This window comes from Paroedura picta, chromosome 11 (genome assembly GCF_049243985.1).
Source record: "Paroedura picta isolate Pp20150507F chromosome 11, Ppicta_v3.0, whole genome shotgun sequence".
NCBI lineage: Eukaryota > Metazoa > Chordata > Lepidosauria > Squamata > Gekkonidae > Paroedura > Paroedura picta.
In genome coordinates, this window is record NC_135379.1 from 26757821 (window position 1) to 26778758 (window position 20938).

The 20938-nt window shown below is 41.6% G+C and overlaps 1 protein-coding gene across 9 annotated transcripts in view; it reads left to right on the forward strand.

The window, feature by feature from the left end:
* HDAC9 (histone deacetylase 9) overlaps positions 1 to 20938 on the forward strand; it is a 470793-nt gene that overhangs the window by 210469 nt on the left and 239386 nt on the right. For 4 of the 9 annotated variants that reach the window (XM_077302512.1, XM_077302513.1, XM_077302515.1 and 1 more), the window contains 4 exons: positions 14894 to 15135; positions 16452 to 16599; positions 19061 to 19187; positions 20613 to 20734. In XM_077302512.1, coding sequence (XP_077158627.1) covers positions 14894 to 15135; positions 16452 to 16599; positions 19061 to 19187; positions 20613 to 20734 — 639 coding nt within the window. Of the gene's footprint in view, positions 1 to 10783; positions 10939 to 14893; positions 15136 to 16451; positions 16600 to 19060; positions 19188 to 20612; positions 20735 to 20938 lie in introns of those variants that run through there. The other 5 variants (XM_077302518.1, XM_077302517.1, XM_077302519.1 and 2 more) reach the window with 3 other exon arrangements.

Here is a 20938-nt window from a genome sequence, read left to right on the forward strand (position 1 = left end):
GATAGCGTAGCTGTGCAAGTCACTGTTCCTTGTTACATTTTTAGATCTCCCTGTTTATTTTCTGTAGGCTTTATTCTGAACAAACTTAGTTTCCACCTTCCTGTCTGCATTTCTGCTTTAGATGTTACCAAGGAAGAGACACATGTCATGGGTTGTAACTCTCAGTTCATTCAAAGTAATGGGGAGGGGAGTTGCTACTGGCTTGCAAGGACTGTCGCTCGAACCCTCAGCATTGTTACCAGTTGTGCAGCACCCTTTCCCATTGCTTAGGTGGTCCTCTGCTACATTCCTCCAGCCTTAGTTTCTTGCACTCATGCAAAACCAGTGTCTTTCAATGAGCAAAAAAAGCACTGGGGAAATGCTGGTACTGCCTCTAGAATGGGCAGGGAGGGGCGTAAGTAAAAACAAAGCATCATGGTGTGTGTGGGAAATACAGCTAATATATTGTGTGTCAAGTGCTGTCAAATTGCTTCCAACTCATGGCGACCCTATAAATTAATGAATGTTTGTATTTATTTTCATTACTTTTTCCTGCACAATCTACCACTACATTCCAGGCAACATGCACATTAAAAACTATGGATATGGTCTGTGGACACGTGATACAGCCATATCTGTATGCCTAGGTTTGATTAATGTCTAGAAGAGATACTTTGTGGGAACCGTGTGTTATAAAAAATAGAATAGTGGACACACTCAGAGTCTTTTAAGTCCCATTGCTTTTGACAGGAAGGTGGAGCAGATGGGTAATTCTCTTCCGCTGAATCTGACATCATTAAGTGTTTAACTTTGGAGAGATTGAACCCAGAAACAAACAGAAGCACGATCAAACCAAAAGAGGCAAGGAAGTACTGTTGAAGAGGAATGCAGTTTAATGAATGTCATTTATCTGAATGTGTCTGTGTTTTTCCTAACTGAATAACCAAGCGTCCATGCAGACAAATGCAGAATGTGCAGCTCTTTTCTTCTGCATGTTTGCAAAAGCTGAATGCATAGAATTACCTCCAAAAAGCAGTAATCACACCCATTTGATATAATGTGAGTGGGGAGGACGAGATTTATTATGAGGTCTGCTTAGCACAGTTACTGTTTTTTGAAGAGGACTCCAAGCACAGTCTCCAGATTGCAGCCTTTGTACATAAATTTATGAAGCTCTGTTAAGTGACACAAGGCATATTTTTAGGAATGCAATTTTTTTCTACTGCCATAGATATTTTTCTTGGCATATTCAGCAAAAAGGAAATTATTAGATATGTCGTGCTCATGAATGAAAATAATAATGTTGTGAAATGCAGAGGAATTTTGCAAAACATTGTGACGCCTTAGAACAGTAGTCCCCAACCCCCAGTCCGGGGACTGGTATCGGTCAGTGGCTCAGTCGTCGGTCCATGGCTCCTCCTCATCCTCCTCCCTGGCTGCTGCCTCGGGGCCTGCCCTGTGACTCTGCTGCCAGCTCACCTTTGGTGCTGTCCAGCGGCCGCCATGGCTGGGGCTTGCACTCGGCGTGCCACTGCACAGCTGCTGCTGGCAGAACCCCCCAGCCGGCAGCGGGAAGTCAGGGGCGCCGGCGGGAAAGCAAGTGGAGCAGGGGCTCAGGCAGCGGCGACATCCCTCAGCAAAAGACTACCCCCCCCCCCCGGGCCTCAGTAAAATTGTCAAGCATTGACCAGTCCCCAGTGATAAAAAGGTTGGGGACCACTGCCTTAGAGTATAAACAGTGTATGAAACAGAATATAAAATAAAACTGTTTATAAATGTATTCTAAATAATGCAGCATTTTCTTTTTGGTATGCTACCACTGCTATTTATCAAACAAGGACAACTAAACAGAGCGAAGCACCTTACTGCCTTGTAGTACCATTATTTGGAAGTCATTCACTACTGTTTCATTCATTCATTCATTCAATTTATAGCCCTCCATTCCCGGCCAAGCTGGGTCATGCCAGGTTACATATTTAAAACCCCACAATAAAACTGCAATAAAATAATTATCCCTCCCTGGCAGTGAAAATAACCTCCCTCCTTCTGTACTCCACAACTTCTCCCCAAAAAGCCCTGCCTCAGGGGGATAGATGACAAATAGATGGTAATCGGAGAGTATGATTGCCAAGTCCCCCCTAAGCACCAGTGGGGTGGGGGATAGTGTTGCCAGGTCCAGGTTGGGAACTCCTGGAGATTTGGAAGTGGAGCCTGAGGAGGATGGGGAGTTCAGTGGAGTTCAACGCCATTGAGTCCACCCTCCAAAGCACCTATGTTTTTTCTCAAGGAACTGATTTCTGTAGTCTGGAAATTAACTGTAATTTTTGGGGAGCCCCAGGTCCCACCTGGATAGTGACATCCCTGCCTCAATGCTGTGTCCTTTCTGCTAGGTTTCATAATAAGGAGACAACATAGTTTTCAACATGAGCACATAGAACTGCCAGCTCTTGGTTGGAAAATACCCGGAGATTTTGGTCTGGGAAGGGGAAGGGCCTTAGCAAGGTGTAGTGCTGCTGAGCCTACCCTCCAAAGTAGCCATTTTCTCCAGGGAGACTGACCTTGGTTATCTGGAGATAAATTGAAATGGCATGAGATTTCCATGTATTATCTGGAGGCTGGCAACCCTAGGAGTACAGTTGGGTGGAGCTGCAATTACAACAGCTTCCTTAACCTGTGTTCCTGCCTACACACAGACCCAGACTGGACCAGGGTGGTCTAAAACACAGGTCTGGATTAAAGGCACAGAGGTACCAAAAACACCACACTTAGGATTTATTCTTCTACCTCCTCCAAGAAGAAGAAGGGTTGATTTTTATATACCACGCTTCTCCACCTAAAGGAGTCTCAAAGCTGTTTATAATCACCTTCCCTTCCTGTTCTCACAATAGGCATTTTGTGAGTTAGGTGACGCTAAGAGAGTTCAGAGAGAACTGTGACTGGCTCAGTAGGCCTCATGTGGTGGAGTGGAGGAATCAATCCTGTTCTCCAGATCAGGGTTCCCTGCTTTTAACCACTAGGCCATGCTGACTCCCCTACAAAGAGTCCAGTCTTTACACAAGTTTTATTCTCAAAGGCATCCTGTTGGATATTGCTTCAACAATAAGCATCTCTTGAGTCATCATTAAACTTCTGAAATATCCTGTATGTGATTAGTAGAGACTAATAATATAGCTCAATGTGTGCCTAGTTGCAACTGAAGCTGTCATAAAATATCTTTAAAACTGAGCAGGTTATTTGTAGTATTGTTTACTTCTGTTCCGTTTCAAATGATGCCCTCAAAATGAAAGGAAACGCAGGGTTTCTCTATAACTAACATGCCCTCTGAAGATCTGAAGAAGATATTGTGCAACATGATGAAAAACAAAGCACTTCTTAGGTCACCCTGGCATTTTCTTTAGAATGAATTATTGTTATTTAATTGCTCTTAGCAGTGATTAGTATTATAGAAAACTACCATGGAAAAATGGTTTTGGGGGGAAATTGCAAAAAATTGCACAAGTCATCTTGAGAGACAGGTTTAATTAATCATCCAAATGTCACACTAGCAAATTACAAGCAAAATGTGGAGGACAGGAAACCAAAACAAGCTCAGTTGGAAGGAGTTTTTACCACCTTGTTTAGGCAAAAGTATTTAAATAACACAAATTCTACCAGATTTGCTAATTTCACAGAAAAATACACAGTACCTCATTTATTTTGGATTTCTGTTCAGATGGCCGACAGTGCAATCCTAAGCAGAGATATACCCTTGTAAGTGCATTGACTTTAATGGAGGAGTGTAATTCTGTTTAGCCTGCATTGTAAAAAAAAATCACAAATTGATAGTGATTAGTATAAGTGTTGGCCTCTCTGTCTCTTTAAAATTTTCAAATTGATGAGAGGTTGTGACACATAATTACTGCCACCACTATTCTGATTACTGCCACCACTTAAGATTTCTGACCCACCATAATCCTCAAGGAGTGATCACATGCTACTTGGAAAAAAAATGGAACCCAGTGCATATTTTCTGTACTTGTACCTGCCAAACAGAGTTTATCACTGTTGGCTTACATGTTTGTCATGTTGACTTACATGAAAGGAGACAGAAAAAGAAGAGAGAGAAGATGTGGGATTACCTTATCCCTAATTGTGCAGTCATTTTTATTAGAACTGGTGGTATCTACCATCTGTTAGGGTTGCCTGTGAACACAATTCAACAAGGGTTTCTGCAACATATATTACATGTGAATTATGTCAAGTACTCTCGTATAGTGCACAGAAAGGATGTTTCTTGTGGGATGAGAGTGATGGGGTTTAAGATTAGGCTTTCTTTTCATATGGGATTCAATGAAAATCAGTGGTGCCGAGGCTCTCTCATGAAGCTTGAGTTATTAGATCCAGCATGTTTTTGTCAGAAAGTATATTCTTGCCAAATTGCTTGACTGTGAAATGTGTAGAGATAAAGATGCCTGAGGATAAATAAACCAGCAGGATCTCTACTTTGGGCCATCTTTGTCAGACTAATTTGTGCATTTTGTAGGAACTGTCACCTTGTTTCAGAACAGAGATTCACAAAACGTGTTAGAAATGATTCCTTGTCAAAATGAGGAGAGGGGTTTGGGAGGGGGACTCCAAACTGCAGCTATTTTTTTCCAAAGTGAAATATTTTCCCACAGAACGTCTCTCTGCAGAACATTACATGACTAGAACATCTGTTGGACATTTGGGGATTGGGAGAGGGGCTCCTGGATGCTATGTGCATTAGCATCCAGCCTTAGTCTGATTGATCTGCATTGAATGTAACTTGTGTGCAAATATGTACCACACATGTCGGTATTAAAGCCTTATAGTGAAATATCGAGTTATCAGCATGGCCCTATCTGTACATACTTCAATCTGGAGATGGGAGCAATGGACAGGGAAGACAGATCTTTCAACAAACCTGGTATTAAAGGTAAAGGTAAAGGTATCCCCTGTGCAAGCACCGAGTCATGTCTGACCCTTGGGGTGACGCCCGCTAGCGTTTTCATGGCAGACTCAATACGGGGTGGTTTGCCAGTGCCTTCCCCAGTCATGACCGTTTACCCCCCAACAAGCTGGGTACTCATTTTACCGACCTCGGAAGGATGGAAGGCTGAGTCAACCTTGAGCCGGCTGCTGGGATTGAACTCCCAGCCTTATGGGCAAAGCTTTCAGACGGCTGCCTCACCACTCTGCGCCACAAGAGGCTCTTTACCTGGTATTAAATCTCCCAAAAATAGCAGTTTTAAGAAATGAATGCCTGCAATGGCCATTGATAGGCAACCACATGGGAATGCTAGCTCAGGGTTGAGAAATCCCTGGAGATTTTTGGGATGGAGCCTGAGGAAGGCAAGTTTTGAGGAGAGGAAGGACTCCAATGAGGTTTAATGCCATAGCGTTCACCTTCCAAAGTGGCCATTTTCTCCAGGTGAACTGTTTGCTGTCAATTGGAGATCAGTTGTAGACCTAGGATATCACCTGTCACCCTTTGGAGATTGGCAGCCCTACAACCACAGCATAGAATCATAGAATCATAGAGTTGGAAGGGGCCATACAGGCCATCTAGTCCAACCCCCTGCTCAACGCAGGATTAGCCCTAAGCATCCTAAAGCCCTAAGCATCCTAAGCATCCTAAAGCAGCAGTATTTCTGGACTTGGTTTCTATCAGTAATAGGCAAGAAAATGGGCCAGGTCTTTTCCGAGGCAATTTCTGGCCTCTGAGCAAGAATCCACAGGGACAACCAATGGACATCTTACTAGCATTTGACTTGTACAACTCATTCAGGCTCTGCTGCTTGCCATTATTCAACAGCAGGCACTCAGTGAAAGCCAGTGTGGTAAGAGTTTGGACTAGGATCCCAATTCTGCCATGGTAACTCTCTGGGTAACCTTTAGCTATTTACACACAGTTATTATGAAGATAAAATGGAGGCGAGGGGAATGTCGCAACCTACTTTTGGTCCCCATTGTTGAAAAAATGGGATATAAATAAATCAATATATAAATAGCTAAAGATAGAGGGCAGACAAAATGTAATGGGGGTGAGAAAGAGGAGAGGATGGGGAGAAGGAAGCAGGAAAAGGGGAGAGCCTTTCAAAGAAGAGAAAGTCACAGGGAGGGGAACGTGGGATGACCCCACCCACCAGTCTTTGAGGTTCTCTCCTTGTAATTTATGAAATATGGTTCACGGATATAGGAAAAGGATATATTCTGAGGAAAAAATGTATCAAATATATTAAGTTATGAGAAAAATAATGTCACTAGTTTAAGGGTCATAGTTGAAAAGGTTCAGAAGTCTTCCACATTTTCACCCTTTCTTCCAAGAAGCACAAGTCTTCTTCATTTTAACCCTGTAAGGTTGGTTAGATAACATAAATGACAGACCTCAGCTGATGCAGAGAACTTCATGACAGATGTTTGAACTCAAGTATCCTGAGTCACAGTACAAACATTGTAAAACCACATCACAGTGAGTGATTCAAATCAGCTAAGCATTGATTAGAACCACCAGAGAGCCAATTTAGTGTAGTGGCTAGGAGAGTGGACTTCTAATCTGGCGAGCCGGGTTTGATTCCACGCACCCCCACATGCAACCGGCTGGACAGCCTTGGGCTTGCCACAGCACTGAGAAAGCTGTTCTGACCGAGCAGTAATACCAGGGCTCTCTTCGCCTCACTTCCCTCACAGGGTGTCAGTTGTCGGGACAGGAAAGGGAAGGTGATGGTAAGCTGCTTTGAGATTCCTTTGGGTATAGAAAAGTAGCATATAAGAACCAACTCTTCTAATATCTATAAATACTATGATCATAGGCAGGGACAGTATTGAGTTCAACCTGTAGAGTGCAGAAAATGTATCAAAGCTGCACCCCAAATTATTGTTACTTAAATGCAATGATATTATATAGCTGTAATTGACTTGTCTTCTGTAGGGTTATAGTGGGAATGGCTACACTCTGTTGTCTTTATACACACAATTAATTCTGAATTTAAAACATTGTCTTAATAATAGTAATAAAGGAGACGAGACAGGCTGAATTTTTACTGTGTCTATAAAATATTCATAACAAAATAATTAGCAGGAGAAAAAAGACAAATGTAATTGTAAAAATAGATTTGCCAAGAACCAGAAAACAATTAATAGGATATAATTTTTTGTTCCTCTGAAACGCAGTGCTTTTTTTGTCGTACTTACATTATCAAAATTCTTTTTCCAAGATTCTTTTTTTAAAAACAGCTAGTTAGCAAGATGACAATTTAAAATGATCTATAGCCAGACTGCTTTCTCGGTTTGTAATTTCTGGAAATGGCAATATGCCATCTAAAACATTTATATTGACAGCAATACAAGTAACGAGAAGTGAAGCAAAGAGAAATTGCGTTAGATGAAAAATTGATAGTGCTTCATTGACACTGCCAGGCCTATATAGTCTGCCTACTACTATTACTGAGCATCATCTATCAAATTACTGGGGATTTCATTGATCTTCCACTCTAGCAAGGTTGCAAATTAGCAACACTGAATGGGTTGGACCCCAGACTGTTATTCTTCTATGTTTTTGCATTGCTCGAAACTTGTATAACAAAGTTTTAGTCCAGTGGCATCTTTAGACCAACAAAGTTTTATTCAAGGTATAAGCTTTCATGTGTATGTACATTTCTTCAATATCTGAAGCTTATACTTTAAATAAAACTTTATTATTGGTCATAAAGGTGCCACTGGACTCAAACGTTGTTCTGTTGCTTCAGATCAATATGGTTATCCTCCTGAATCTGCCTAAAAGTATGTAAACTATAAAGAAAACGTTTTTAATTTTATGTCTGTGAAAGAAAGAGTGCTTGAAATGAAACTTCCCTGTCCACGCTGCTTTCTTACAGATGCCATCTGGCTGATCCCTAAAAATCAAAGCCCAATAATATTGCTCCAGATTCCAGGATATTAAAATGTAGGATAGCTGATTTAACTTGAACACCTAGAGAACTGTGAGCTGGGCAGCAAATATCGAAATGTGTCAAGAACTGACAGAAGTAATATTTTCACTTGTAGTCCTCAGCAGAGTTACATCTAAGCCTATAGACTTCAGTTGAAAGGTATATTATGGGCACTTTATTATATTTCTGAATGTTAATGAGGACCTTGGATATTACTTGGTTTTTCTCACTCAACTATCCTGCACTGATCTGCTTGGACTGAGAAAACTGTTGAAGCAGAACTTTGATCTTGGTCTTTCTAAGTTCAAGAATATGAGGGATATTTTAGTATAGGACAGTGGTTCTTAACCTGGGGGTTGGGACCCCTTTTGGGGGTCGATAAACCATTTCACAGGGGTCGTAGCAGGACAAGCAGCTTGGCCGGGGGGGGGGGCACCATCCACACAACAGCCTCGCAGGGTATATCAAGATAGAGCGTTCTTCTGTCTGGAGCAGTGTAAAAGAGCGAGATCAGCATGGTCGGAAAAAGAGCCGGAAAAAAACAATTTATATACAATCGTGAAAATTGCATCTTCGTGCCATTGGTCAGTTTCGGTTTAATTTCTGTGAAAAAACACTTGCCTAATATTATGGTAGGGGGGCACCACAATATAAGGAACTGTATTAAAGGGTTGCAGCCATAGGAAGGTTGAGAACCACTGGCAGACTGGCATTGGGAGCATTCCAAGGCATAACAGGTACAGACAACATGAAGGCAAAAACGTATCTAAATCACCAGAGTGGTACCAGGGCTCTTTCTCTACACAAGGAAGCAGTTCTAATACTCCAGTGGGCCATTATTACTGTCCATGGAACATATCTGTATCCAGAAAGAAAGAACTAGACCTCTGATGCAGCAATGGATATACTATCAGGGCTAATAGAAGTGATTCCTTCTTAAATTTGACTTATTTGCATTTTTATCTGCCCAATATACGGGCTGCTTAATTGGTCACCAAGAAGCATTACCAATTGGTCTGAAAGAAAAGGTTTTAAGAAGTTGTCTGGAAGCTTGTCTGGAAGAACAAAAGACCATGAGTTGCATTCAAAATATTGCAAGAAGACAAGAAGAGAGGTGGGTTAGGTTTTCCTAACATTAAGCTTTATTACCACGCAGCAGTTTTAACATGTGTAATAGATTGGATCAAAGACCTACTGAAAAGAAGCTTGAAATTTAAAGAAATGGGTTCTATTCAAAAATAGCACAATTTCTTAGGGGCAAGAAAAAAAATCCAAATTCCGGACAGCTATGGAGAACCAGCTTCCTGAAGATATGGGGAAAGTATTAAGGATTAGTCCAAAAGTTTTGCCATTAAAATTATTATTGAAAAGATACCGATTTTCGGAGTATTCAAAATCTGGTAGATAAAAGAGAGGAAAATGAAAAGTTAGCTGCAGATACAAGAAGAAGAAAAAGGAGCAAATTGGCTTGCCTCCATGTAATGGACTTCTAAGATGGAAGAAGAATTAAAAGAATCCCAAGGAATTTTGAGAGAGCAAGCTGAATTTGAAAAGTTGATAATGCAAGACAAACTGCATCTTTTGGGCAAAATTTATAAACTTTCTCTCAAATATGAAATGGAGTCAGGACAAGTGAAAACTTGCATGATAAAGTAGATACAAAACTTTGATTGATTATTAATATGAAGGAATGGAAACATCTATGGTGTAAAAATGTGACATTGATGAAATGCCAAGTACTGCATGAAAATTGGTGTAAGATATTTTATATGTCGTATCTGACACCTACGGTTATTAGCAAAATGTCCAAACACAGTGATGGTAAATGTTGGAAATGTCAAGATGCTCTTGGATCTTTTTTCCAAACGCGGTGGAATTGTAGAATGATCAGAAAGTTTTTGATAAAAGTTCACAATAAATTGCAAAGTATGTTTAAGTGCAAGTTTGTATTAGACCCAAAAGACATGTTGTCAAGCATTATATCCACAAGCATCCCCAAACAGGGTGCTGAAGTCTTCTTTCATGCAACAACAGCAGCAAGACTTATCATTGCCATTGGCTGCACACAACAGCAGGCTCCCCACATGGACTCATGGAGCACGAAACGTAGACAGTTAGCGGTAATGGCTAAACTAACAGATTTGGTTAACCACTGGCAGTCTTCAAGCAAAGGTTGGATACACACTTTTCTTGGATGCTTTAGGATGCTTTGGGCTGATCCTGCGTAGAGCAGGGGGTTGGACTAGATGGCCTTCATGGCCCCTTCCAACTCTATGATTCTAACCACAGACTGCTGGAAGACTTTCAAAAACCCGGGGATGAATATCTGAAATATTTATAAAACTCTTTATTTCTGTAACTTTTTAACTTTTCTGAATTATTATTTTTTTAATTCCAAAAAAAGACAGAGAGAAGCTTGGATATATAGTACTTTTAGGCACCATTTTAAAATCCCAGACATTAAAAAAAAATCTTTGAGTAAAGAATTGTAACATGTGGGTCATAAAACTGATAAATTAGAGCATGCTCAAAAAATGTAGTGTCTCTTTGATGACCCTACAATTTCCCCCATTCCTTTTTTAAAATCTTGTTTCTTTTTGCCATGTGTATATGCTTTGTTTTGCAATATGTTCTTGTTTCAGTATCTGGAATATGTCAAATGGAGCTCTGAGTGCAGAGAACTCTGGGGGTAGGGAAGGGGGAGGGAGAGATGTTCACTCAAATTGTGGGGTTCAGTTTGCAAGCCCCCCCAAAATGCAGCTGGCTTTTGCAGCACTCGGGGAACTTGTGTTGTTCCCAGCGAGGCTTATTATATAGCAGAACGGATGTAAGAAAATCCATCTCTCCACTTTTAACATGATAAGCCTTTGTCACCTACAATGCAATTAACACTAAAAATAGAATCCCGCCTGTGATAAGGCTGTAACTTGAAGGGGGATGAGCCACCGTCCAAATAACAAAGGCTTATCTGCAGGGCCGGAGGAGTCAGCCTCCACTGAGCTGTCAGTTTGCTGATTGCCATTTCTCCGTGAGTTTGATGAAATATTCATGTCTTTGCTCTGCTCTCTCCAAGCACTATTGATTTCTTGTATAAACGCTGCTATATTTAGTCTAGACAAATGGAATGTGGGTTGCTGCAGAATAAATTGGATGAAAGGGCTGGGATCTTGCTGTCCGCTTTCTTTTCTTGCGCTGGGACAATTATTTATAATCAAGGGTAGTTTTTGTAACTTAAGGGTGATTTTTTGCAATTTTGTGATTAGAACAAAAGCCAGGAGTTGGCGTAAGATAATACCATCTGGGTCGAAAACTAGGCATGCAAATTATGCTCTGAGATTCACAATAACTGCTCCAAAATGGTTCTTCAAAAAAAATCTCTATCTGTTTATTGATAGAAAAAGTACAAGACCCAAGGCATCTCCCACCATTTTTTTTTTTTGCTGGATCATAAGCTTAACAATATGGATGCAAGTGTTTTATTTTATTTTTTTTAAGCCTATGCATTTATACTGACAAATCATGTTACAGCCTAAATGTTCCTATTTGATTCTTCCTTCCATCTTCTCAGTTGTGATCTACTGGAGAAAATGTAAATTAAACCAGGAAAGAAAACGTTCTGTTTTAGTGAAGAAGACTCATACTGTCGACTCACATACCTCTGACATGTACATCTGGACACTGAGGCGAATGTACAGATTTTGTTTTCATAACAGCTGGCAGATCTGCTTGTCTACTACTGCCCTCTACTGGATGAAATGTCAGTTGTTCCATTTTTGCTCCAGGGGCCCTATTCTGCTCACAACTAGAGCAGATGTTCTTTCTGGGCAAACAATATGGAGAACTCTAATTCTGATTTAGGATGCTTTGGGCTGATCCTGCGTTGAGCAGGGGGGTGGACTAGATGGCCTGTATGGCCCCTTCCAACTCTATGATTCTATGATTCTATGTGGCTAAATCAATGATGGAATGAATTCTAAAATGCTTCAGTGGTAAACTTCCCACTGATCCCTGTTAGGGAGTTCTTTACCCTTAGAGAGTTTCTGGTCCCCTTTTGGGAGTTGCTGGATGTCCCACAGGTTGAATAAATGAAAAGATCTTTCTTATCCCTTTTGATATTGTGCTATTGGACTTAATGGAGTTCCATGTAGCTCAGGGGTAGTCAAACTGTGGCCCTCCAGATGTCATTGGCCTACAATTCCCATGAGCTGCTGCCAGCATTTGCTGGCAGGGACTAATGGGAATTATAGTCCATGGACATCTGGAGGGATGCAGTTTGACTACCCCTGGTGTAGGTGATAGGCAGTCTTTCCAAGTGACAACTGTGGGGCTCCTGACTGGTTCAGTTTTAGACTGAGTGGTTCTTGAGGAAGGACAATTCATGCTGTTCCTGGTTGTGAGCTGCAACTCAAGTCCATTGGGAACAAATACTTTGACGCCATAACAGAAACCTTCATGGTTCTTTGTGCTTCGTAGAAAAAGAGGGAAAAACCAACACAGATCTTGTTCTCTCTAAACCTTGCTAGCATACTGTAGCTCAGTCCTATGTCTAAATATAGAACCATAATGGTTTGGCATGGATGTTAAACTAGGAAGACTGCAGAGAGAGAGAGAGAGTGGTGTGTGTGGATGAGAGAGAGATTACTCTTTTTGTGTTATTTGTGTTCCAGACATTCTTATTCATGGAAACCAGTCTGAAATCCTGCCTTTGGCAATAAACCCCTTTCCAAGCCTTAGAAACTTCTCTCACTTCTGAGAACCTAAATTTAATTCCTCATCAAAGCATGTTTTTGCTCTGGAAATTTTCCCACCCTCACATCCTTGTCTTTCTCCCCACCTCCCACAGTGCTGGGAAGTGTCACCACAGCAATTCCTGTCCTGAGACAGGCGTGTAGTGGGCTGCGAGACACCGTCTGGTGGCTGTGGAGCATTAATTAATTGGAGAGTGACTGTGAGCCATCATATCCCTGCTCAGAGAAGGCTGCCTGCTGTGTCTCTGTTGAAGCTGCTGCCGCTGCCTCAAGCTGTGTCCTTCCTCTCCATCTCTGCTGAGGTGGCACTTTGGGTGGCCAAGTCAGCTGTCAATCTGCAGTGGGTGTGAGCAGGGCATCCAGCTGCTTCAGATGCAAGCCTTCCAGGAAGCCTTCTTGCTTGAGTCCTGGCTGTTGCTTTGTTTCCTTTTGGTTGGAAAGCGTAGCCGGCTCTCGCAGAAGCACAGGGTGCTGGTATGAGTCGGGGAAGGCCTGACTAGAAGTGGGCAAGGACAGGTTGAAGTTGCCAATTGCCATGGCCACCCCCTCCCTTTCCCTGTTAAGGAATAAAGGCAAAGCATGAGCATCTGGCAGATGAGGTTTCCAGATGAAGAGCACAGGGAGGACTGGAGGGAAGCTCCAGGTACAAGGTCTAAATGTACCTGTTTGGCCGCAGCAGCCACCACCTCCACCAAATTAACTCCTGTCTGTAGTCCTGACTTCTCCAACCTCCCTCTTAAAGGGAGAAGGCCCCTGAACCTGGGGATCCTGCCCTGTAGTAGTTTTCCTCCAAGAAAGAGGGGGAAATAGAACTGTTGAGAGCTGATGGCCAGGGAATAGAGAATAGAGAGAGAGGAAGAACTTATCAAGAACAGCTCTAGCCACCTGGGCTCATGAACACACCCTCTCCTGAAGTCTTCCTAGGAGACTTTTCTAGGGACATGTAGTTCTTATTTTTGCAGGTTACTAGGTAAGCCTCTGGAATGTGGCAGTGAAGCATGTCTCCAGTTTCCGTTAATGGCCAAAGCTGTGTCATCCGCAGCTACCAGGTAGGGCACTGATTTACAGCAATAAGGGAAGCCATTGCTGTATGCATTTAAGTCAAAAGCAGGGGAAACTTTAGGACCTTTTAAAGGTAGCAGCTGAATGAAGTATTTTTAGTAGCTATGTGACTGTTTATACATTTTGCAGTGACAATCTCATTAGATTGTTTTAAATAAATAATTAATATAATAATTAAAAAATATTTGCAATTTGCCCTTCCAGATTGCTCAGGGTGGGTAAATTCAAATGGGTACCCATGTGGGCCTGAAGTAGCACAATAAAATCAGAGTCCTGTAGAACCTTTAAGACCAACAAAGATTTATTCAAGGCATAAGCTTTCGAGTGCAAGCACTCTTCCTCAAACTAAGAACTCCCTGTAGGGGAACACTTCAACATGAATGTCCTGGAAGGTTGAAGTGTTTCCTCTACAGGGAGTCCTTAGTTTGTTGGTCTTAAAGGTGCTACAGGACTCTGATTTTATCAGGGTGGGTAACAACATTCATAAAAGCAGTATACAAATACCTTAAAGCATTATTCATCTGGTTATCCCCCAATTAACACTGATCCCAGACCCCAGGGGGAGGGGAATATTGGGATCAAGAGCCCATCTTTCTTTCTCCCCAGTGGCGAGGCCAGCCATTCATGGGTGATTGTTCTTTTGAGCCCCTGCTGGAATAGCGCCATCTTGCAGACCCTGCGGGACTGGTTGAGTGTCAATTCAGGCTTGCCTTCATTACTTGTAAAACCTTAAAATGTCAGTAGAGCCATGAGAGATTCAGACCAAGAGGCCATCTAGGCTAGCATCCCACTTCAAAGAGTGGCTTCCGAGAAACCCTCAAGTGCGCTTGAAGGCAACAGCCCTTTTGTTCATTCTCCAAATAGCTGTGGATAGGCCTGCTTTTCTCCATGAGTTCCTCTTAACTCTGTCTAAAGCCGTCTAAGCCAGCGGGCTTTGGCCCATCTTATGACAGCAGACTCTACAAGTGAATTAAGTGCTGTGTGAAGAAGTGCTTCCGTCTATCTCTCTTGGTTCCACCACCCATCATCTTCAGCAGCTGATCTCAAATTCTAGAAGCAAGGGAGGGGGAAAAAATGTCTCCTTGCACCTTTTCTCCACACTGCTTGGATTCTTGTAAGCCTCTGACCTGACCATATCTTTTCCATGTTTTGTTTTTGTTTTTGCCTTGCCAGTAGATGTGAAGTCCGAAGTACCAGTGGGGTTAGACCCAATCACGCCATTAGACTTACGAACAGATCTCAGGATGATGGTTCCCATGGTGGACCCAATTCTGCGGGAAAAGCAGCTGCAGCAGGAGCTGCTACTCATCCAACAGCAGCAGCAAATTCAGAAACAGCTCCTCATCGCGGAATTTCAGAAACAGCATGAGAACCTGACCCGACAGCACCAAGCACAGATCCAGGAGCACATAAAGGTAGAAAGGTGTTTCTTCTTTCCTCCAAATTCCGCTGTACTTAGATGAATGTTGAAAGACTATTGGTGAGGAATGGGTGAGCTCATGGGAAGGCTTTGTTCAGTAACTGAGTTTGAGTTATGACTTTTAGACATGAGCCCAGCGTGCAATGAAAGCTCATGTTACTTTGCGTTGGGATGATGCTTTAGCTCTCTTTTGCAAAGGGTGTCTTCAGGGGCATGCAGTAAATGAGAGCATCTGAATTTTTTTGATCTTGTAGCAAGCTTTTTCTTTTTCCTGCAGAAGTTCAGAATAACAATAGTTGGAAAATATTCTAGCCTATCAGGGATCTCAGTTAGTGCCACACTGATATTTGGAATGCATGTGTTTTGCCTCTGCTTAAATCCCAGCTCATGAGGCCCATTTTTACCTCACTGTCATAGGCAGAATTTATGCTGTACAGCTTGTATGAAGAATTTCAGCCAGATCTGTGAAGTGTTTAGCTCCTAAAATAAAAGTTGTGACTTTTGGAAGTTCTGAGCACTTTTCATTTCACAAAGGTGTATGGTTGCCAAAGATGTGCAAACATGCTTGGCTCCCAGATTGCCTCCCATTTTGTTCATATATAATGTCAGGCTTGACAAAATATCTTTGGTCTGTTACTTTTGGACAGCCCACACCCATAAAAATGGAAATAGAAAAAGTGACTTTTTATACTGCCCCCCAAAGAAAAATGAAATTTAAGCATGGAGTTTCAGTAAAGTAGCACAGAAAATACCACCTGGGTGTTTAATTGTTATGCTGTGATTTCTGTCTGCCACACACAAAACCCCGAGCCAGGTTACTGGGATGGGCAGTATAAAAATCTGATGAATAAGTTGCTTAAGGACATAAATCCTATTGGCCACTACAACGAATGTGCAGAAAGTGAACACAAAAGTCTGGGTATTTGGAGAAGACCCACTAAGGGAAACCACAGTTGCTCTGCTGTATCACCTTTTATGGCATATTTCTCTTTAAAAACCAGCAGAACACGGAACTAGAAGACAAACATGAAAGTAAGGCATAGAGGTCAGTTTTCGGTCCAGGTCAGACATTGGGTCAGGACTGAGTCCCCACTGATTTAGTGAGACTTCCTTCTGAATGAACATGCATGCGATCAGGCTATTAAGCTCCACTGAAATGGAACTTCCACATGAGCTATAACTAACGCAAGTCCCATTTTATTTGATGGAACCGTGATGCTTGCCTTTAGTTGGATTGTTGCCATTGCCAACAAGTAGAATGGGGTTGCCTTGGTTTCACTTGATTTCTCATGACTTTGTCTTCTTTGCAAGTTACAACAGGAACTCTTGGCCATTAAGCAACAACAAGAACTCCTTGAGAAAGAGCAGAAGTTGGAGCAGCAGAGACAAGAGCAGGAACTGGAGCGGCATCGCAGGGAGCAGCTTCCTCCCATCAGAAGCAAAGAAAGAAGCCGAGAAAGTAAGATCTGCGTGGCTGAGGTGGAAAAGCCACCCAGTGTCTGTTGGCCCGCTGCTACCTTACACCACTACCATCAGCTCTTAGGGGTCACAGTTGATCAGCCATTGCATACCTCAAGACATGGCCTGTCAATTGACTTGTTTTTGGATTCTTCCTGTCCATGAATTGCATTGCTAGGATTTGCGCATATCTATGTATCATTTTTTTTTTCGTGCTCATAGTTATGCTGCTACTCTTTACATAACTCTGTAGCTGGGTGTGTGAATGTTAACGGCCTCGAGCTCCCCTCACTGTGCCTTAATGGCAAATAAATGAAAAAAGAAAGGACAAGACTGGAATGTGATACTCACTAGGGGGAGGCAGATACATATAATTCCCCTCAGAAATGGGAGTGAAACTCAAAATAGTTCCTGTGCTTCAGAATGCTATTTGGGGAGGCAACCCATTGGAACCACCCAGCACATTTGCTGTCAATCAGAGATCTCTGGGGATAATGAAATTGTTAATTTTCAACAAAATAGAAGACTTTATGGCACGCTAAGGAGAGATGTTTAGCTTATATGGGCAATTATATAAACTAAGCAGTAGCATGCCACCAAGTTCTAAGTTTTGAAACCAGATTCTCTGGGCTTTGTACTATTTTGCCATTCAGACTGACACATGTGCTTCATGGCTGATGTCTCCAGTTTGCACTGTGCTTTTGAACACACCCCTCTGCACATGATATGCCGTTCAGACTCTAATCAGTATGTGGTTGTGGCTGTCTCTTCCTTTCCATGTGAATAGCATGCATGCCTGTCACAAATTAATCATGGTATATGATGTCTTTGTTTTGAAAGAGGGAACTCATATATTTGGTAGGAGTCTCTGCTGGTATCAGGGGCATTATCAGCAAATTTTCCAGAAATTATTTCACATTTATTTATTTACTTAAAATGTGTATGCTGCTCTTCCTCCTGAAGTTATTATTGTACTGTTAACTGTTATGATTTCATTACTCAGTTTTGGTTCCCACTCTTATGGTTGTTGTTATTATGATTGCGATCCCTATGTTTTATGTAAACGGCCCTGAGCCATATGGGAGGGAGAGATAGAAATACAATCAATTAATCAATCAATAACAGGACTTTACCCTATAAGCAAATCAGCTCCATACCATCACCCCCACCCCAATCCATTCCCCCAAATAAGAGACATCAAATTTGGGTTACCAGCTGTGCTTTGGGAAATATCTGAAGGTTTTGAGGGTGGAGCCTGAGGAGGGCGGAGTTTGGGTCATAATGCCAAAGAGTTCAACTTCCAAAGTAGCCATTTCCTTGAGATGAACTGATCTCTCGCCTGGAGATCAGTTATAATACTAGGAGATCTCCAGCCACCACCTGGAGGTTTGCAACCCTACATCAAAACAATAAATTAAACTTCTCCTCTACACCTCTTGCCTGTGTTTAAAACACAATCTGATTTTTTTTTTGCCATCTATGAGGAACTTTAGGATGCTTAGGGCTAATCCTGCGTTGAGCAGGGGGTTGGACTAGATGGCCTGTATGGCCCCTTCCAACTCTATGATTCTATGATTCTAACTCTTCTTGCAAATGCCCCATGGAAGAAATTGGAGGTGGCTATGGCCATATCACTGCATTGATTTCAGAGACTTCAAGAAAATCTCCCTGCAGACTGAATGTGCTATGCACTGTTGCCCACTCCAGTTTAATAAAACGCCTAGCTACAGGATTTGTAATCATTCAAATGGAGTTTGCAGATGTAAAACTTATTGGCACATTAGGGGGTGGGGCATGAAATACTCTGTGTGAGCATTGCTTTTGCTCAACAAGCAATTTGTGTATCATGTTGAATGTAGACTTCTTGGGGTGATCTGCAGTGGTGTGGAGAAAATTTCCTAAATCTCATGATGAACAAATGCATATAAATGCTTTATCAGGGACAACCATTATTATAAGGAAAAATGTAAAGTGATCACCAAGTGGTATCCATTTCGTTGGCATTTAGCTTCAGATCATCCAGTCGTTATAAAATTGTGGATTTGTAGACAGCTACCTTGAACCACTTCAAGGGGCAGGGAGGAGTCAGGAGAACACAGTTACAAAGTGGCTTGCCTGCACAGGAATCATCCTTTTATAGGTAAATCAAAGCAATGCACAATAAAATATATACTTTCTTAAGCCTCTTCACCTGCATGACATTTTTATGAATTAGGTCCAGAAATGGAAGAGAAGACAAAAGGCCTAATTTAAACCAAATTCAATATAATGGCTCTTTCATTAGACTTTTGAATCAGGATCAAAAGAACCAAGTTACATGGAGGGGGCATTATTTGATTAGAAGTATTGCTTGACTGTCATTTTCACATTTTCCCTGACAATAACTTTTGGATGTATTTTTTTTAATGAATTCTCAGCACTCCATCTTATTAAACCATTTTAAACAATTCTGTATGTTCTAGGAGCAGTGGCCAGTACAGAAGTGAAACAGAAACTTCAGGAGTTCCTATTGAATAAATCTGCAACAAAAGACTCTCCAGCCAATGGGAAGAACCATTCCGTTAGCCGGCATCCTAAGCTTTGGTACACGTATGTTCATCTTTCTGCTATTTTGAACATATGGTGCTACCTTAGACCAGCCTTTCTCAACTTTTTTTCACCTTTGAAATACCCCTGAAACATTTTTTAGGCTTCAAGAAACCCCAGAAGTGGTGCAATTGTGCAGAATATGGCTGAGAAGCATAGTTGTGTACATGCCCATCTGAGGCCCCTCCTCTTCCCACCCCTCTAGGCCCATCATTGGCCATTTGGGCAGGGGGCAACAGGTCAGCATGACCATATATGGTCCTATCACCAGATAAATGTTTAACAAATTTTAAAAATATATCCAAAATTAACTTCCACCCATTCATGAAACCCGTCCAGGGCCATCAAGAAACCTCAGGGATTCATGAAACCCTGGTTGAGAAAGCCTGCCTGGTGATGGATCAGCATTGTCTTCTCTCACTGGAAGTGGCTCTCCAGGTCTTTCACACTCCCTTGCTTTCCCCTATCATTTAGACTCTAAATTTTAGAGGTCTTCCACACTTCCTGCTACCTAATCTTGTGAATTGGAGATCTTGAATATTCTACAGGCAAGGCATCTTATGCCATCATTGAACCATGACTCTGCCTCAAAATCTTCTCCTGTCTTCCTTATAACATCTACCTCAAATTATACTGGGGACTTGCATTCTGACAGAAGCTAAAAGCCTAACTGATAGTTTCTAAAATATGTTTGCAGTCTCCATATACATGTTGCAAACATAAATATGTTTATTCTTTTTATCTAATTCTTCCTCTGATAAGCACAGATGTCCCAGTGCAATTTGATCTTCACTTCGTTGCAAAACAGATGAAGCTAGCACATGGGACTTCACAGCTGAGGGAAAACTGGTCTCTCTGATCCTAGCCCAACCTTCTTAGGAGGAAGAGTAATGACAGTAATAGTAATCATAGCTGTAATAATAATCATCATAAATGGGTGTCAGAAAAGAGATTCCCCATAGGCAAAGACTTTATATTCCACAATTTAGGTTTCAGACTATGGGCAATAAATCGATACTATTGAAGGAAGATAAGGTATTTCTACAATAGTGTGGAAGATGTAAAAAAGATTTACAGCTCTATCTTGAAGGTTCTTTTGATGCATGTAATTAAATCTTTATGTTTTCAGAATACAAATAGGAATTGGTCTTTATTAATCTGGTAAAGATAGATTTTAAAACATGACAGATATTGTCTGTACTAAGACAGCATTTATCCAGCATGCCTTTTCTGAGGTGCTTGGAGAAGATGATCCTAAAGTAAATTGTGGCTTTTTATAGAATCAGAGCTATTGTACAGCCTATTGATTTCTGTCCACCTGGAGAAAACAAGATGCATTGCAAATGCAGCTGAGTGATGTGTTCAGTGTGGTTGCTAATTCACAAGTTAGCCGTCAATGAGATGACCATTTATCTGTACCTTCTGCAGGGCTGCCCACCATACCTCATTGGATCAAAGTTCTCCACCCCTTAGTGGGACATCTCCTTCCTACAAATACACATTACCAGGAGCACAAGACGCTAAGGATGATTTCCCACTTCGCAAAACAGGTGAGTAGAAATAGCTTACATTAAACTCATAGTCATTTCATTACCCAGAATATAGTTTTGATCTACTCTTGGGTCCTAGTGGACATTAACAAGATTGGCTTTGTAATCTGAAAATTCTTCCATTGTTGTCACTCAAAAAGCAGTGACTGTGATCCAAAGAGCTCCTTGAGGAATGCCTGTGAACTTGGGCATTCTGAAGAGGAT